Source organism: Rana temporaria, chromosome 1, assembly GCF_905171775.1.
Source record: "Rana temporaria chromosome 1, aRanTem1.1, whole genome shotgun sequence".
NCBI classification, from domain to species: domain Eukaryota; kingdom Metazoa; phylum Chordata; class Amphibia; order Anura; family Ranidae; genus Rana; species Rana temporaria.
The window spans coordinates 184,826,089-184,846,916 of record NC_053489.1 but is presented as its reverse complement, the minus strand read 5'-3'; the positions used below and the strand labels follow the sequence as shown (position 1 = coordinate 184,846,916).

The following is a 20,828-nucleotide window of genomic DNA, read 5'->3' as shown; positions in this document are numbered from 1 at the left end:
TTAGGCAGAATTCTACAGCACTTAAGGTGTTAAAAACCTTTCCTTCATGCCGCTCCTCCCAGGGGGCGTGGCTCCCCCAGGCATAACCCACACCCTGCTCTAGCAGCCTCAGTTCGTAACAAGCAGTACAAACAAAGGAGGGGTGGGTGCTGTGTCTGTCTATGAACTCAGAGAAATGGATTTTACGGTGAGTACAAAAATCCTATTTTCTCTTTCGTTCATAGACGGACACAGCCTTAATTAACCTTAGGGACGTCCCCAAGCAGTGTCAAAAAATTCGAGGGGTGGGAAAGTAACACAGCAAACCAGGTTACACCCCAAACAAAAACCGGAGTTGCTCAACGGAGAAACTCCAACCATAAACTGCCGCCCGTAACACCTGCGGCTGAGGAAGGCATCAAAAGATGCACCCACATCCACCTTGTAAGACTTTGAAACAGCGTGGATTGACGACCAGGATGCATCCTAACACTGCTGTAACACAGAGGCAAGAAGCCGGAAAACCCAAGAGGCCCCGATCGCCCTGGTCGAATGCGCCATAACCCGAAAGGGGGGCGCACGCCCCTTCAGGGCATAGGCCTGAAGCACAATCCGTCGGAACCACCTAGGAACGGTGGCCGACGAGACTGCCAGGCCCTCTTGTAGGGCCAGCCACCGACACGAACAGTGAGCCCGACTTCCGGAACGGAACTGTAACATATAAGTACCCTCGTAGGGCCCGAACCACATCCAGGGGTTGCAAAGTGGCCTCCTCCTGGCATTTCGGCCGAGGACATAAGGATGGAAGAACAATGTCCACCTCAATGTGAAAAGCCGAAACGACCTTAGGGAGAAAAAACGTCTGCGGCCGCAGCACCACCTCATCCATACGGATGACCAAACAGGGAGCCTTGCAAGACAAGGCCGCCAGATCAGACAGACACACGTCTGATCGAGGTAATTGCTACCAGAAATAAAATCACCTTTTGTGACAATAAACAAAAAACCCTCCGAATGTCCTCAAAGGGAGCATCCCGAAACACTGAAAGGACTAAATTCAAGTCCCATGGGGGTAAAGGAGGGCGCACCGGAGGGGCCACCTGCCAGACCCCCTGACCCAACGTACGCACCCAGGAGTGCAACGCCAAGGGTCGCCGCAAGTAAAAACAGCCAGAGCAGAAATCTGGCTCCTAACCGTACGTAAGGCGAGAGCCTGAACCACTCCCTGCTGCAAAGACAGCAGAATCCTGTACACAACGCATGTACGAGAGTGCCAGTTCATCTCCCCACACACAGAGAAGTAGGCCTTCCATGTATGAGGAAAAAACCTATGTGAGGTAGACTTCCGTGCACGCAGCACGGTAGAGACCACCGAGCCCAATAGGCCTCTGTCCTTAAGCCCCCGGTTCTCAACAGCCACGCCGCTAAGGCCGTTGGCTGTGAAACAGGGTGGTCTGCGTACCAGAAGCGACGCGGCCAATCTGGGGCAATCAGGATTGATAGAATCCCTACAGCTTCCACTCTGCGCCGCAGGCGAGGAAGAAGCTTCCGAGGAGGGAAGATGTTAAATAGGCGATAGTGACCCCAAGGAGCCACCAACGCGCCTGACGCGTCCGCCCACGGGTCCTTAAAACTTGCCACGAACCGTGGCACCTACCGATAGAGACGGGACGCTAGAAGGTCCACGTCCGGAGTGCCCCACTTTCGGCACAGACCCCTAAACACCTGCGGGTGGAGAGACCACTTTCCTTGGCCCAGTGCAGTGCGTCTTAGGTAGTCGGCTAGCCAATTCCGTATTCCCGGAATGTACCCGGCCGATAGAGCCGGAACGGACCCTTCGGACCACCGAAAGGATGTGCGCGACCTCCGTCGCTGCAACAGAACTCTGTGTGCCTCCCTGATGATCAACCTACGCCACGGCCGTGGTGTCATCGGACAGGATCCTGACCTGTCGGCCCCGTAGATACAGGGACCACCTGGCAAGGCAAAGCTTGAATGTTCGGAGCTCCAGAACGTTGATCAGTAGGCAGTCCAGTGCCCCTGGGCGGACTGGGTGTCCCAAGCGCCCCTCCCCAATCGGAGAGGCTGACATCCATCGTGACCACTGTCCAGTGGCCTGCAGAAAAAAAACGGACTTCCCGGCCCGAAGCACCGGAAACGCCAGCCACCACACCAGGGGAGACATGATCAGATGACTCAAATGAATCTGGTAATCCAGAGATGACGGAAGCTAGTCCCATCGTGACAGCAATTCCCTCCAAAGTACTATGGCGTGGAATTGGACATACGGAACCGCCTCAAAAGAGGCCACCAACAGACCCAGAACCTTCCTGCAGAACCGCAGAGATGACCGTTTCTGGGTCGGCAATTGCTGCACAGCAGATAGCAGAGTCTGAAGTTTTCCCCGTTAGGAGAAAAACACTCCCGCCCCGGCAGAATCCAGGACTAGTCCCAGGTATTCCAGTCCCCGAGACGCAATCAACCCTGATTTCAGGACAATCCAGAAACCAGCCGAACACTCGGAGAGCCTGACACGTGATAGACACGGCTCCACCAATGCAGAGCTCGAAGAAGCTCGTAGGAGAATGTCGTCCCGACATCCCATGATAACAAACCCCCGCTGTCACAGCCGGGCCAGTATCGGGACGAGCACCTTGGCGAAAACCTGCCGAATGGGAAGGACACCAATAGAAAATGGTCCCCCCTGACCGCAAAGCACAGAATCTCTGGTGCTTTGAGGATACGCGAACATGTAGGTACAAGTTCATGACATCCAAGGATGCCAGAATGGAGTGCCGCTATTACCAAGCGAATCGACACCACCTGAAAGTTTGCACCTTGACAAAACAAACGAGGGACTTGAGGCCCAGGATCGACCGGGCCCCATCCTCCGTGGTGACACAAACAGAATGGAGTAAAACCCCTGAGACCGTTCCAACGAGGGAACTGGCACAAGCGCTCCCCTGACCAGAAGATCCTGGACAGCCCCTGACAGAGCCAACCGGCGAACAGGAGGAGGCCGGAGGGAAAAAAACCTGTTTTGGCAGACAAGAGAGAAACTCAATCTTGTACCCCAAAGAAACCACTTCGCAACCCCAGCGGTCGGAGAGGAGAGACCTCCACCGAGCCACGAATGTGCGAATCCAGTCTCCCACCCGAGACACGGGTGGGAGCAGACCCACAGGCGGAAGCAGGTATGTCCGCAGACTTGTTAGGCATGCGGCATCAGGTGCGCTGTTACCCCGCGGCGGGGATTTAAGCACCATGTAGACCTACCCCCACCACACAGGACGGGCGAAAAAAACGCTTGGAGGTAGTCAAGGAGGGTCCTTGCGTAGGGCAAGGTCCTAAGCCCTTCCCAGACTGTGGGAACAGCATGTGCTTACCACCCGTGGCATCCACAATGATGCCACCCAGGGAAGTCCCAAAAAGGACCGTTCACCCATAAAGGCCATCACCAAGGCCTCCTTAGAGGACTAGCCCGCAGACCAGCTCCTCAGCCACACAAGGCGGCGCAGAACCCTGCATAGACGGAAGCTCCGGAACGTATCCATGGCCGCCTCGCAGAGAAAATTCAGACCCTGAACTATCGTTCAGCCAGGTCCCAAGAGGACTCGGAAGCGTCCCCTTCTTCCAGCTCCTGCAGCAGGAGCTTCGCCCTTCCAGTTGGGCCCTGGCCAGAGCCGGCCTCACCGCCAAACCCACCACCGTGAATAGGGAGAGGGCCACGGCCTCCACTCACCCTATCAGCGGGATCCTGAAAAGCAGGAGCCCCTTCCACAGGCAACGTGGTGGCCCTGCACAGTCTGGACATAGGGGGTCCACTGGCGGAGGAGAGACCCTTTTTTGTTTTTTGTTTTTTTTTAATCCCCCTCAAGGGGGTAACGGGTTGCAAAGTTTTTTGACAAACTTTTTGCGGTGCATCCCATTTCTTGTATAACATATTGTCCAAAAAGGAACACAAGGAACCCTTCAGCAGTGCGTGGCGGTCTGCAGATCCAAAAGGTACTGACACGGTGGTGTCTCTGCCACATCCTCAATTTTTAGAGTCTCACGCACCACAGAAAAAAACAAGAGCTCCAACAATTTATGCTGACACTGCAGCAGACATCCTCACTATCCATGTGGGTCAAGTCCGCAGCCTCTGACAAACCAGAACCAGATTCCATGTCAGAGACATCCCCAGAAGCAGGCTCAGGGAGGAGGCGCTTTATTACCCCCCATCCGGGCACTAGCTGCTTCAAACCTGGCAAGAAAAACCAGGACAGCCAACATAACAGATGTGACAGGGGAAGGGACGCTAAGGGTTAACTCAGGCCTAGTGGAGAGGGAGACCTGGCTCAGGTTCCACAGTGCCAGCGCTGAGACACCCCCCCTGCAAGGCAGGACAAAAAAATCCCCACTGGTCACCTCCCTGCAGCTAAAGGAGAACATGGGGACCTCTGGTACTCACCACCCCACCCGTTGCAGCGTGGTCCAAGAAGGACAGGGTGTGCTGAGAGCCGTGCAGCGATGTGTCTGCTTTCTGAGACACATCCGAGGTGAGTGCAGCGCCAACAGCCGCCACACGAGGCAGACGAAAATATGAAGATGGCCACCGAATGCTGAAAAAACAGCATAGGACTACAAGAAAATGGCCGCCGGGCTATATAAGGCTAGGCTCCGGCAAAATGGCCGCCAATGACGCAGATTTAAAAAGACAGTGACTTTTTTTTTTCAGCAACTGTCACTCACAGCACACTGCAAAGGCCCAGAAGTGAACACCACAGCCCCCTGCAGTGACACACACACAGCCCCTGCTACACCCGGGCCCAGTGACATGAGCCCCAGAAAAAAAAAAACCCTCACAGCCGTCACCCAAAAAGGGAAGGAGGGAGAGGAATAAGGGAGAGAGGAAAGCAGGGAAAAAACCCTCAGTCGACCTCCCAAGGGAAACATTCCAGCCAGACCACTTACCTGAGTAAGAGGTCACTACTTACCCGTCCTGCGACTACCCGGCTGGAGGTATCCCAGACAGAACCAACGTCCACGAATGGCATGGCTGTCGGCCAGACACACTGTGACAAAGCCATAAAAGACTGGTCATATGTGTGCCCTAGAACCGAAGTTCCCCGGCCGCCCCTGGAGCAACGGGGCCTGTCGTGGACGTCCCAAAGCTGAGCTGAGGGTCGGCACACGCTCGAAGGCCGTACATGGGGGGACTACAAGGGTCGAAGACCCAGCCTGTCACCCAGTCGGCTGTTGATAGAAGAATCGCAGGATTCAAAAATGCAGGAACAAAAAAATAAAAAGCGAGAAAAATCGCAATAAAAAACTCCAGAGTCCAGGACTCCAGAGAGAGCCTGACTATCCTGTCGTTAGGCAGAAAACAAACTGAGGCTGCTAGAGCAGGGTGTGGGTTATGCCTGGGGAGCCACGCCCCCTGGGAGGAGCGGCATGAAGGAAAGGTTTTTAACACCTTAAGTGCTGTAGAATTCTGCCTAAATATCCTGGTAGGAAGAAGCATAACCCTAAGGTCAATGAAGGCTGTGTCCGTCTATGAACGAAAGAGAAATACAATTTTAAATATTAACAACAATACAAAATTCCATCCACAACTCTGCCCTCAATCTACATCACCAATCTTGATTCCAAATATCACCCAAACCATCCTCTCCCCTCCTGCCAATATCTTTTGCTATCTAGCTCCCTTGTCTCTTCCTCCCATGCTTGTCTCTAGAATTTCTACTGAGCCTCTCCTAGCCTCTGGAACTCTCTACCTCAATCTGTCTGGCTATCTCCTACCACTATGCGGTCCCTTAAAACTCATCTCTTCAGGGAAGCCCATCCTGCCTCCACCTAACAATTGAACTTTCTTCCATCATCTCATCCCTCACAGTTATTACCTTTTCTACCGCTTGCCCCACCCTATTAGATCGGAGACAAGCACAGTGTATCCTTTTCAAGAAATGAATGATGTTAATATTAATTTCATTCAATTCATTTAATTTTGTGAAAGTCCATGATCGTTTGGGTCCTAACTGTATTGAAAAACATAATGAAACACTCACCCTCCAGCTGCTGTATTGTTTGTTGAATATGATTAAGGAATTTTTGCATATTTATTAAAAATTCATCCCGAATTAGCTGAACACTTATGAACTCTCCATTGGTCTCTCCGTGCTGTGTGGAATCTTTGTCATTTGAGTCTTGTGAAGGCCCGGATTCCCCATGATCCCCTTGAAGGGTGATGTCTTTATTTTTATGCTGATTATAAGCCAACAGAGGCATATAGACCTAAAAACAAAATAAACTCTTGTTACCTAGTAATACAGGTAGCATATTACTAATGATATATTAGAAACAATGCAAATAAGCCATCTGGTGTTCCCTATAAAATAAAATGCTAGACTGCCTTGTACACACAATCGGTTTTCCCGGCGGTAAAAAGTACACCGGGAAAACCAAGGGGAAAACCGAGAACCTGCTTGGTAGCTTTTTCCCCCTACACCCGGCCGGGTTTCCCGGCAGGAAAACTGCCATGAGAGCTTTGGTCGGGAAACCTAGCCGTGTGTATGCTCCACTGCAGGTTTTCCCCATAGGTAAACTGCCGACTTAAAAACCGCCAGGACAAAAGAGAACATGTTCTCATTTTTCCTGCCGGGATTCCTGTTGGGAAAACTGATGGAGCATACACACAGCCGGTTTTCCCGGCCAAAAGCTGTCATGGCAGTGTGTACGAGGCATACTACACCTTTCTAAAGAATGTATGAACTATCTTATTTTTAGTTTTGAGCAGAGAGCCGAAGAGTTACAGTAGAAGCCAGATCAATCAAGTTTTTTTTTTTTTTTGCTGCCTGTGTCCCTATTGTAACAGATTTCCCCTCACTTCCTGCCCCACTAACATTCTTCACTAAAACATCCCTCCAATGGGAGTACACACAGGAATAAAAAATAGTGTTTGGGAAAATCTGAGAATCTTAGACCATCTCAGTTGTACAGTATGAGTACCCACATAAAACTCAAAACAGAGGTTTTGACCCCATCTTGGCTTCAACCAAAAGTAAAAAAAAAAAGCTTTGTCTGCAATTATACTTTAGGGTATACACAGACATTCTTAATTTATAAAGAAACCAAAAGACCACCCAAAGACAGTACAACTGGTACACATGTACTTTACTCTGCGTAGTATGCATTGTATAGTCCGAATGTGCAGTTCCCATAGAAGCAGTTTTCATCCGTTTGTCAAATGGCAAGTGTCAGGTTAACATTCACTTAATTATATGTAATAGTAGCTATACTAGCACTGCTGAGACTCCATCCTGATAATTTGGCTTAACACAATATGTGGTGTCATTGGAAATTGATACAATTCCAGTGTTCCAACAGTACAGTAGTGTGAAATGGAATGTCTTCTTGTCAGACAGTGGATTTGCCAACACTGTAACCCTCTTGGCCTGGGATATGGGATATGGCCAAAGAGTAAGGCTTGTTAGCTTTAAGTGTAGAGTTGTCCAAAGTCTGCTTGCCAACTTGCATGTTCGGGGCTTTTTGGCCCACTTTTAAAAGATAAAGAATTAAAAGAAAGGTTTTTAGCCTCCTGGCTATAGAGTTGCCAGGTTAGGCTTTACATGTTTAAACAGCAGCTCATTGTGCACAAGGGGGAACCATTCATATCAACTCATAATGTCATTTATCTTGTATTCATTTTCATGGAAACATAAGAAAAAATGTCAATTTTTTTTTTTGTTTAGGTATGATGCGTGAATGGAAACACAAAGTTCAAGCAGAGTTTTCCCAGATTTGACCTTAAAAGTAGCAATACACTAAGTCTCCTTATACATACTTTGTACTCTTGTGTATTCACAGTACTTTCCCTATTCTTCGTGTTCTTAGGCTTGGTTCACACGGCTACGATTTGGGATCCAACTTGTAAGACCCCAAATCTCATAACATGTGAAACCTTTTGTTAGTCAATGAGACCTGTCTTAATTAGCACTACTGAAGTCGCCTCGACAAGGCGACTTCTATCCAAATTGTGCCCATAGACTTTAATGGAGGTAGTCTCCACGTCAGATCCTCATCTATATTGATGTGATTGGTTTCAGACTTTACAGGAAGATTACCCAGGCAGCGCATGGCATCTTCCTGTATGCTGTTATCTCTGCATACCTGCACAAGACAATGTCGCTTTAAAGCCACATTAAATCGCATCAAAGTACTACTCAAGTCGCAAGCAAATCACCAGGAAGTCGCCTGGCAAAGTCACACCAAAAGTTGCGTGACTTTCAGGTTGCAGTAGTATGAACCAAGCCTTAATTAAAACCTATTGTTTTCGACTACTGTACACATTTAACTGGGCAAAAGTGCTACGGAGGATGAGTGTACTGCCAAACATATCCCATAATGCACCTCCGCACGTTTGTGATGGTCACATCACACTGGTCTCTGCAGGGCAGCAGGCACAGATCGGTGGTCAGAAAGTGTGATTTGAGATGGAGGTGGCAACATAACTGTTGATTTTTTACAATTTGCATATCAGTAACAGCACGGTTTAGTTTGTTTAGGCAGAATATTTGGAGGAAACATCTGATTGTGAAGGTACTGTGTTAACATTGTTGGGAGATGAAAAGGTTTGCTTTAAAGCTAAATATATATATATAAAAGGCACATATGAATTATTAATACACAATATAATGTATTTTTTTTTTTTTTTTATTCAAGCATTTCATATACGTGAATTTGACTTGGTATCAGCCTCCTTCTCTCTACAGTAGATCTCAGAAAAGAGGAGGGAAAAGCAGCACAAAGAGCTAATCAGGTGTGCTGCTGTGGAAGCAGCATGCTGATAGGAAAACAAAGCAGACTGACAGGAGATCATTATTGTGCAGCCAGGTAAGAATGTGCTCTGTGGCAAGGTTGTGTAATGGACAGAAATACAGATCATTTAGCAGGTAAAAAAAGCTCTCATTAGCATTTAATTTGTGTTATTAGCCGTTTGCCTAGCGTTCTCTAATGAGCAATAACACGCTCTTATAACTTATGTCAGCCCTGATTATCGCACAGGAAATCTCTGTGCTAAAAAACACCAAATGTTTCCCTTTCTTATGGGTAACAGGGAACAAAGTGTTCATTACATTTACCTATTGGCTGAATCAGTAAAACCTTAAATTCCCCCCCAAAAAATACCTGTGAAATGACTTGTTTAAGCATCACCAGAGGATGTCCATTTAACATTCCATACTCCAGAAACCTTGGCATGACATCATTGGCCTCCTGCATATCATTGGGCTCTGGGATAGTTTCTGTACATAAAAGAACATTATACAAAATAAATCAACTGGAACACACATCAAGAGTTAATGCAACCTGTGCACATTTAACCACCTCCCGCTTGGCTTATTATAATAATATGGCCAGGAGGGAGCACGATTCCCCCCGGTGGACATCATATGATGTCCTCCCACTCGCACGCCTCAGGCAATCATATGGTCCTACTACCATATGATTGCACATGTCACACATGTCAGTTGTACACAATGGCTTTCATTCATAGCCATTCATTTTTTCCAGTGTGGCTCAGCTACGCCCCCTGCTTCCTTCTCATAGGATTTGACTGACAGCACTGTGGTTATGGCTCCCACTGCTGCCTGTGTCCCCTGGAAGAAGAGGGAAGCGGGGCAGCAGATGGGACATTGCTAAATTGGTGCAGGAGTCAGGTAACTGTTAAGGGACTAGGGGTGGGAAAACAAATGGTGGAGCATTTTTTCCCCCTAATGCATATATTGCAATAAAGCAACACTTAGGCCTTGTACGCACGGTCGTTCCAAACCGATGAGAATGGTCCGACGGACCGTTTTCATCGGTTCACCGCTGAAGTGGCCTGATGGTCTGATGTGCGTACACACCATCAGTTCAAAAACCGATCGGGTCAGAACGCGGCGATGTAAAACACACGACGTGCAGAAAAAAACGAAGTTCAATGCTTCCAAGCATGCGTCCTATACACACGGTCGGTTTGGACCGATGAAACTGAACCTCGGTCCATTCTCATTGGTTTTGTCCGACCGTGTGTACGGGGCCTTAGACTTTAAGTAAAATTCACCTGGTCTTTGGTTCTGTGTAAAGCTTAAATTGCTTACAGAATAAGTCCAGTCTGATGTATCAGTGTCACTGGCTCTCAGAAATGTGACTCTATCAGTATTCATAGTAGTTTTGACATCAAATGAGAGCTCCAGTTGTCAAATGCAACAGTATGTTGTTTCCTATTGAGAGGGTGTGACAGATCAAATGATACTCAATCAAAGGGTCTAAGGGGTGTGTTAACAGGTTGCTGGAGTATTTTACTATTATGCTCAGAAGACACATTCCATCTGTCAAGGTTTTACAACCAACAACTAACATATTATTGAACAGAATGAATATATGATTTGTGAGAGACCAAATATGATATGGATAGTATGTGCATCTCATGGATCTCATAGATCTTGGAGATCTACTGTGTTTGATTAGTTGCTAAACCTTCGGGTATAGGCATGTTTGGTGTCTAGCTGATTGCCATCTTCTCATACATTTTTTTAACAATTTTTTTATGAAGGTAACTCTATCACAAAAGAAATTATATAATATAGATAAAAAAAGACTCATAATATCTATTTGCTCAAAACATTCTCCAGGCTGTTTTATGATCTGGCTATATATGACCAGGCTGGATTAGCTTCCCGTTTTGGAGTGTTTTAGTGGGGTTTTAGTGTACCTCAGTTTTTGTTAAATATGTCTAAGTTGGATATGTTTGTTGTCATAGGTATCATCTTAGATGGCTGCCTGGCACAGAGATGAGATTTAAATTTACCCTTTTTTGTCCCTGTTTTGCAAATTTTGAAGAAATGGTGGTCATCAGACCTCACTACATTCACAATATTGCATTAGGATATCCATAGAGACAAAATAAATGCTTTCTGATCTGGCCATTTGCAAGCCACAAAAAAAACCTCATCTGCACTGCAGGGGACTGACTGTGCCCCTTCAACCTCCACCCTTGTATTGACATCAACATAATTTGATGGTTCTAGGAAACGATTATCTGAACATTTTTCATTAACAATTTTTTTTGAAAGTCCGATTGTGCCCCCATTTACCTATGGCCATCTTTTGTGTTTTATTTTATATTTAGCATAACCATTTTAATATGTGATTAGTTGTATAAACTATATATTTTCAAAGTGCCTTACCTTGGGTATCTCGAAGAAAAAACAGTGCACTGGAATCAGCAAACTCTTCAGAAATGCAGTTAAATGATACATACAGAATCGTGTGATTAACCTTCTGTAGGATTATTTTCTGAAATCACAAAATTCATTTTGAGTTGCTAGCATGAAATCACAATTCAGCAGTGTATGTTGTTAAACACATTATAGGGCTGATTCATCTCAATAAATAGAGACAACTGGAGGTGTACCCTTTGGCAACCAGTCAGGCGATGGATCTTATTAAGCATCATCTTACACAGATACTATTTAAATACCTTAGTGTTGATCCTGTTTGTGTTTTTGAAGTCCTTTTTTTTGTATAACTAAAATAAAAATCTCAATATCAGTACATCAATGAAGGGGGTGTCCACAAATTTTTTTGAAGTTATAGAGCAGATGGCTGTCCAAGCTGGACCTAGCCCCAATCAATGCACGTACTACGATGGTTACTACAATACTGTGATAGGCATTATTGAACCCATCAGCACAGACTCAAAGACATAATAAAATGATATAGGTTACTATTAAAGTATTCATATTAGCCATTTTTTATACATTCATTATGGAGCAATATACATAATGCCTGCATGCTTAAAGCGGAGTTCCACCCATGTTTTAGTTTATTAAAAGTCAGCAGCTACAAAAAGCATAGCTGCTGACTTTTAATAAACCAACACTTACCTGCCCCACGGTCCAGCTATGCGGCCGGCCAGAGGCTCACTGATCTCCTCCTCCTCCTCTCCTTGGCGCCGTCATCGTATCTGTGGGCACTCAGCCATGATAGCTTATGTCTTCACAGCCGGGTGCGCACTGCACATGCACGAGTCACGCTGCACTCTCCTTTTGGCCAGCCGATCATCTGGGACCTGAGTTGTGCCCCAGAAGATCGCTGGCAGGGAGGGGCCGCCTGGGGCGAGAGGAGGAGTCGCCTATGTGGCCGAAAAAAGGAAGTGGGACAGGAAGTGCCACTAAAAAGAGGGTACACACTCCCCCCCCCCAAAAAAAAAATGACATGAAGTGTGGCATGTCAGGGGGGCGAGGAGTACTTAAAGCGGATGTTCCACTTTTGGGTGAAACTCCACTTTAAACATTTTATACCTGTTGTTTTCCTCTACATTGTTGAGGCAGTAAGGGTCAGTACACTGGTGATAGGAATCTGCTTCACCAGTAAGTTCAACACAGATCTGAGACCAAATTGCTGGGGCCCAGTTGTCCCAACCTACTTAACATCCTTTTTTTTAAATTCAGTAATTTTTTTATTGTTTTTAACAACATCATATACAAATTAGAACATTCTACATTAAAAAAATCCGGATACAGTAGGCATACACATATTACATCATCCATTAACCCCCCCCCCCCAAACAAAAAATAAATAAAAAGTAATAATAAAAATAATTCTCATCACTTTCTCCCTTCTTTATTTGATACTTAATATTTTTAAATTTTTCTCTCCCACCCCCCCTCCCCCATCTCACCACGTCCTCATTTAGCAAGGTCGTTCAATGCTCAAGGTCCCAAACCTCCAACCAATCTTTCCAAATAGCTTCGAATTGATTGTTTCTATGTAGGTAAATATATTTCTCCTTTACTAAAGATTGCCTTAGTTGTGTTCTCCATTTCTCTACCGTCGGGGGATATATGGAGATCCATTTCTGCGATATCAACTTACGTGCCAAAAACAGTCATCTCGCTATTGCACTTTAAATGTTATGATGATATATTAGGTTTATTTACGATATTTAACAAACATATTCTTGGATCCAATATACATTTTATTACTTGGGTATTATTAATATTTTGAATTATACCTTTCAATATCTTTGGAGTTTGGGACACCTCCAAAGCATGTGTATAAGATTGGCTGGGGCGCCTCTACACCGAGGACTTAACATCTTTTACACTAGTAAATAGAAAACTTTAATACAGTGCTGGAAAAATCTCTGGGATTTTTAACATATTGGGGGTTTATTTAATAGAACTGGAGAGTGCAAAATCCGGTGCATCTGTGCATGGTAGCCAATCATCTTCTAACTTCAGCTTGTTCAATTAAGCTTTGCCAAAAAAAAAAAAAAAAAATGGTAGCCGATTGGTTTTAATGCAGAGCTGCTGTTTGGTTTTGAGTGCAATACCACGTACTGCTATACAATGGGTGAATGGATGTATTGCAGCATGGTTGTATGTCATTTTCTAGGTGTTGTTTGTTAATTGAAATGTAAATTCATAAAACAGTCATTAAAACTACTTACATGAAAACAAATTATGATTTTAATTAACCCGCACCTCATTTTAAAATGCCTTCCATGACTTGTTATTTAAAAAAATGCATAGTCTTGAAAAAGTCTTGTTGGAAAATTATAATCGGTTTATATTTTAATCAGAGTATGGTTAATATCAGACATGTGCAATTAGTTTTGTTCCAAAATAATTTTTTTCAACTAAATTCGACAAATTCATTCATTCGGAAATGTCCAAATTAATTAAAACTGTTTAACAAATTTTTCAGAAATTTCAAAAATCCCAAAATTTTTAAATTCGAAATTCTGAAAATTCGAAATTCTGAAAATTCTAGAGAAAGAAAATCAGAAAATCAGAAATAAGAACGGAAAAAAAAAAAAAGAATATCCGAAAAGAAGTACGAAAATCCGAAAACCTTAAAATTCGAAAATACTAAATAATAACTAACTAATAATAACAATTACCAACTATTAAATTATAAGTATTGGAATTTCCTTTCAAATTTGGCTGTTAGTGAACGTAACTAATACTAATTTATCCAGAGTTATGAATTATCCGAAATAAGGAATGCCGCATCTAAAATAATGGAACGTAACAAAATAATAAAATAAATAATAATGCACTAACACCTGTTTCAAGAAAGGGACAAAATATATATAAAGCAGCGCTTGTGTAACTAGAAAATGATGAATGAATGTGAATAAAAATATGCACAAAATCACAATGTAAATGGTAATTTAAAAACTCATTAAAGTAAAAAAATATAACCATACATGAATGTTCAAGCGGATAACTGATGTATCCAAAACCCGTGACAAAAAAATGTGTTTAGGAGGGGCGTGGTCTAGCCGTGATCGGGAATGGCTGCTTAACTGGAAAGCTCCCGCTGCTGCAGGCTGCAATTCTCGGCTAACGGAATCGGTAAGGGGTCCCACCGACTGGAATACGACTAATCTGATACCCGTTGTCACGGTGATCATCCCCATACTGTTTTCCATTCTACCCGACGAATTTTCACCAATTTACGATCTTTTGGAAATTCCTGTCAGATCTTATGATGGCCGAATTCCCGGGAGGCCAGTCAGATACATTGGCCACTTCTCAAGGGAACTTTGACACAAACCCCCTTACCGACAACCGGAATCCCCACCTCGCTACGGACGCTCGACAGAGCCTTAGCCTAAATGATCTACACTCCGTGGCAGCTGATATTAAAGAGACGCTATCAGCTGCCATTGCGGATCTGAAATTGGACATACGCGCAGTTTCAGCGCGTGTCAGTGATGTGGAAAAAACTACTGCGCAACAGACAGCAGCTCTGTGCCATATTAACCACAAAACCAACGTACACATTACGCTTCTGAGAGACCTATACCGCCAAACAGAAGACCTCGAGAACAGAAGCAGGAGACATAATTTGAGGGTACGGGGACTGCCCGAGTCGATTGATTTTGATCGACTCTCCCCCGCAATTCTAACAATTTTTAACGATTTGCTGGGTCGCCCACCCTTAACCAACATTAAAATGGAACGCCTGCACAGGGCCCTGAGACCCAAGGGCAGACCCTCTGATCCTCCTAGAGATGTCATATGCCATATAGATGACTCCTTACTGAAAGAGGATATTCTGAGGCAGGCAAGACTGCGGTCTTCTCTGAAATTTGAGGGCTCTACATTATCTATATTTCAAGATCTGTCGAAAATCACGCTCCAAAATAGACGTGATCTGAAACCTTTATTGGATGCACTGAGAAATAAAAGCATCATCTACAAATGGAAGTTTCCATTTGGCCTGCAAGCGACCAATCAGGGTCATACTGCCCTGCTGAGGGTACCCGAAGATCTACATGCCTTTTGCAAATCCATGAACATTCCATATATGGAACTACCAAATTGGTATGCAGACTTTCGTTTTAAAGACAACTCCAGAGACTGCAGGAAGGATGACACTGTCGCTATGGAAACGGCCCCTTACAGAGCCAGGAGACGACAATCCCAATCACCTAGATTCTCCAGGCATTCCAGATCCTGATCTTCAATCAACAAACGTGCCACATTCCAGGAAACCCAGAAGGGATAAATGAGTGTATTCTGTTATTTACACTTTTTTCCAAAATTGTCTAAAACACATATATTTTATTGATGTTTCTTCTATCTTACTCCTGATATATATAACCCTTGTGGTTTGACCTGAAACGTATTTGTTTTGGTGATTTCAAGACACATACAAAATTGCTACCCTTCATGCTGCAACTTTTGTGGCATTCAATGTATTTTTTTTTTTTTTCTTTTTCTTTGGATTTATTTATGAAGGGTGGAGACAATGTTTCTTTCTACTATTATCAACACTATCATTTAACTATGCATTGATACTACTGTTTTCAGGTCTACCCACACGGGCAAGGGATCTGCAATTGTCTCTTTCTTACATTTTGTTACTGCAGTTCTCTTCCTATGATAATATTACTGATGGTTGTGACCTGTACCTAAGACCCGGACAGCGCTCCTGACACACTGACATGCTGTCCGGATGCTGAGCAGTTTCACTACTTTCAATTGTTTATATCTTATATATTTGGAATGTTATCAGATTCTGGTCTCTCATTACCCTTTATAATGGGAATTCCGTTAGCCTCATCATTTCTACTATAGCATATTGCTTTCTTTCTTTAATAGTCTGTAGGCGGCGGGCATCCAGTCGTTCCGATTTATTGTTCTCTGACTCGGTTCACTCCAACCCCCACGGAGTAGCTCTTGTTAGATCTCTTTATTTTTTCTAATAAGATACTACTTCACCTTGTACCGCATATTTTTCCCTGCGGGGAAATTTTACTCCTGTTAATTTTTATTTTTATTTTTGTGATAGTCACCGGTACTATCTGTTTTGAGTATTTAATACTCAACACCTAAACCTTCCCTTAAACCCCTTCACCCTCGTTTTTCCTATTTTCTCAACTTGAGGATCCCCTCCTACTTTTGACTAATATGACTACCCCCAATAATCCTACAACAGACCCTCAAAAGACAATCAAACTTTACTCTCTTAATGTAAAGGGCCTCAATATCCCAGAGAAACGGTCAAAGCTTTTACTATTGTTGAAGAAATCAAAAGCAGACATAATATTCCTTCAGGAGACCCACTTTAAGTCCAACAATTGCCCAACCTTTACGGATAAGAGATTTCCTCTGATACTCCACACTACAAACCCGAACTCCAAATCGAAGGGAGTTTCAATACTAATTTCTAAGTATTGCCCCTTTCAAATTTTGGACACTAAAACTGATAATGAAGGCAGGTACCTGTTTGTTAAAGGATCCTTGTATAATAAACCTGTGACTTTGGCCAACATATATGCCCCTAACAGGCTCCACGTTCAATTCTTTAAGGACACTATTGAAGTCCTTAAGTCATTCTCCGTCGGCTCATTGATACTCGGTGGAGACTTCAACATAGCCCTGAATCCCCTTCTAGACACCTCCACTGGCTCCTCTACAATATCATATAAAACACTGAGTAGTATTAAATCTTTGCTAAAAGACCTTTCCATTCACGACACCTGGCGAATACCCTCTTCAAAAGACTTTACTTTTTACTCTCTCCCACATGACTCCTATTCTAGAATAGACTATTTTTTCTTGTCCCACCACGATCTAAACACTATTGAAAGCGCTACAGTAGAACCCATGCTCATATCGGACCACAAACCAATCACTCTGCATTTGACCTTCAAAAATAAACCAATCCTTCCTAGATATTGGAGACTAGATGATTCTCTCCTCACATATGCTGACAACATGCAAAAATTGGACGTTCAGATCTCCGAATTTTTCATACATAACAACACTGGCGATGTACATCCTATAAATGTTTGGCTCGCGCACAAGTGTGTCATTAGAGGCAGTTTGATCTCGCTCGGTGCGAGAAGGAAGAAACTACATCAGGCTCATATAAACGATTTAACTAATAAAATCAATAGCCTGGAACTTATACATAAACATTCTTTGGCACTACAAACGCTTGAGGAGCTTTCGAGACTCAGGCTAGAACTGTCTGAAGTCCTAGACAAAAGGGTCAAACGCAGTTTTGATATGTCTCGAAAATTTTTCTATGAGCATGGAAATAAGACGGGGAAATTACTAGCTAACACCTTGCACTCAAAATCTAAAAAATTTGAGAACATATTTGCCATTACTGACCCTAAAGGTAAAAAATATTCCTCTTCTGAAGATATCGCAGACCAATTCCGAATCTTCTACTCCAAACTCTATAACTTGACTCCTGAATTTGGCCCTAAAAATACGCCTTCAAGAAAAGATCTAATTTCTGAGTTCTTGAAAAATTACTGCCCTAATACCTTATCCTCGGACACAGCGAAAAGTATAGATAAGCCTCTGGAAGCAGGAGAAGCTTTAACTGCACTCGGTCAATTAAAGACTGGAAAAAGTCCTGGCCCAGACGGTTTTTCGGTTAATTACTACAGATCTTTCAAAGATGTCTTGATCCCACAATTTCTTAACGCGTTTAATTCTAGCCCTTTCCCGTCCCCACTTCCTAATGATCTCTTAGAAGCCCACATTGTCATGATTCCTAAGCCTAACAAGGATAAAACCCTTGTTTCCAATTACAGACCCATTTCCCTCTTAAATAACGACATCAAATTATATGCTAAAATCATAGCTAATCGCTTACTTCCCTTATTACCTCGAATAATATCCCTCGACCAAACGGGCTTTACGCCGGGAAGAGAGGCTAAGGACAACACCATAAAGGCTATACATGTTCAACACTGGCTCATCAAATCAAAATCTTCGGGTTTTTTCTTATCCCTCGATGCGGAGAAGGCCTTCGACAGGATAGCCTGGGACTATATGTTAGATGTCCTTAAATCCCTGGGCATACAAGATCGAATGTTGGGATTCATTAACCTCTTATATTCATACCCTACGGCTAGAATCAAAGTTAATGGTGTCCTGTCGGAGGCCTTCTCCCTGTCGAATGGCACTCGTCAGGGTTGCCCTCTGTCACCCATAATTTTTATACTTATCCTGGAGCCTTTCTTATGTAGACTACGAGAGAATGTGGATATTAGTGGAGTTAAGATTAATAACACAACTTATAAATTAGCGGCTTTCGCAGACGACATTCTACTATTTCTTACCAACCCAATAATTACAATTCCGAACCTACTTAAAGATTTCTCCATGTTTAGAACCATCTCAAATTTCAAAATAAACTTCTCCAAATCTAAGGCCTTAAATATTTCTCTTTCCACTGACACGGTAAACCAATGCAAACTTAATTTTCCATTTACCTGGGAGAATGAATCTATACCTTATTTGGGAATCCACTTACCGTCCAACATGGATAATCTGTACACTATCAACTTTGTTCCCCTGCTGAACACCATAAAAAAAGATTTGCTTGAATGGAACAAAGGCATTTTCTCGTGGTTTGGGAGGGCTAACGTCATAAAAATGTGTATCTTGCCTAAAGTCTTGTATCTCTTCCAGACCATTCCTATTACGATCCCTGCCACATTCTTCAAATCTCTAAACCGTGTCTGCTTGAAATTTATCTGGAATGATAGGCAACCCCGTATCAAATGGGACAAGCTTACTATCCCGAAATCTTTGGGTGGAATTGGTCTACCAGATTTTAAAACTTATTATTGGGCCTGTCATATGTCCAGAATTATTAATTGGCACCTACACAGTGGCTCCAAGGACTGGATCCAACTGGAGGAATCTTTAATCTCTCCACCAATCCCTCTGAAAAACCTTCCATGGATTGATCCTAGGAAGATTCCGCACCTTGCAAACACACATCCCATTACGGGAACTTCATTGAAAATTTTCAGGTCTCTCTGTAAAAAAATTTAAATCTCTTCAATATATGGACCTATTACCCCAATATCCTTTAACCCTGAAATATCCCGGAAACACCATATCATTACCTCCCCCGACTTGGATTCAGACACGACTTGCAGGGCTGAAGCCTTCTTTGAAAAAGGGAATCTCATTTCTCTGGTTCATTTCTCCGCTAAATTCCCGAATCTTACTGTCTCTCCTCATAACTTTGAACTAATCACTCTTTTTTTGAAAAAATTTGGTTTCACTGACATTTGGCACAGGCCTAAGACAACCTTTGAATCCGTCTGCATAGGAAAGGCTCCCCAAGGCCATTTAATTTCCCTCATGTATTGTGTATTGAGCTCAACATCAGACCCACAATCAGACAACACCAACAAGAAATGGGAAAGGGATCTACGTATAACAATCTCTAATGACCAGTGGACTTCGGTCTTCCATCGCCTACACAAGGGTTCACTAAACGTCCTGATACAGGAAAACAGTTACAAAATATACTCAAGGTGGTATAAAACCCCTTACATTATTAATAAATTTAGCCCAAACATCTCTCCCTTGTGCTGGCGATGCGGACTAGAGGCTGGCACTCTCCTCCATATATGGTGGGAATGTTCAGCTATCACGACTTTTTGGAAATCAGTCCATGATCTCATTGTGTCCATTACCACCTACACCCCGGACTTTACAGCTGGACAGTACCTATTACACCTCTCCTCTCTACCCAATTCAGTCTACAAGAAATCTATTATTGTGTTTCTTATCAACGCGGCAAAGCTGTGTATTCCGGTTAAATGGTCGCAAGCAACCCCTCCAAAAATTTCAGAGTGGATACGCAAAGTGGATCACATTGCATATATGGAGGAATTGATATCCCATTCTAGAGATTCTTCTAGGAATTTCCGAGATAAATGGGCATGCTGGCACCACTTTGCGGATTCTTCTGAATACCGTACTTTGTTGGATTCCTGATGAGTCCCGGAATCTGATTAATCTCCTCTGTTGTTCCTATTTTCTATAACTTTGTCAATTTGAATCACACCGCTTATAATAGGATGGTTTCCTCAACCCTCCCTCTACCTTGCCTTCCCCTACCCCTTCCTTTCCCCCCTAAATACTCGAATTTTATCTTGACTGCTTTGTTGTGACTATGATGGATCACTAACTTTAAATATTGATCCTTGTTTTATGTTCTTGAATGTAATGTCACTTATTCGACTTATTGCATACATTGTAACAAGATCGCTTTGTATACTCTTACATGTTTTAAAAACCCAATAAACATATTTGGAAAAAAAAAAAATGTGTTTAAAGTGACAAAAAATAAAGTTCATAAGTGTTGGTTTCTTCCTCAAATTTCTTCCACCACACCACAGTGTTCAGTGAATCCTCCACCCTTCAGAAAAACGCACTCACCAGAACCTTTGGCCTCACACTCTCGTGTTTGGCGTAAAAGCTTAAACCAGGACCAATCAGATATATTGATAAGAGATCCGTTCCACAATGGTGCAATCCATA

The 20,828-nt window shown here is 43.6% G+C and overlaps 1 protein-coding gene across 1 annotated transcript in view; it reads right to left on the bottom strand.

Moving 5' to 3' along the window:
• DNAH10 (dynein axonemal heavy chain 10) overlaps positions 1 to 20,828 on the bottom strand; it is a 278,707-nt gene that overhangs the window by 254,378 nt on the left and 3,501 nt on the right. The window contains exons 2-4 of the mRNA XM_040347338.1: positions 11,190 to 11,298; positions 9,148 to 9,263; positions 6,030 to 6,255 (exon numbers count right to left, since the gene is read on the bottom strand). Of these exons, the coding sequence (XP_040203272.1) occupies positions 6,030 to 6,255; positions 9,148 to 9,263; positions 11,190 to 11,298 (451 nt within the window). The remainder of the gene's footprint in view (positions 1 to 6,029; positions 6,256 to 9,147; positions 9,264 to 11,189; positions 11,299 to 20,828) is intronic.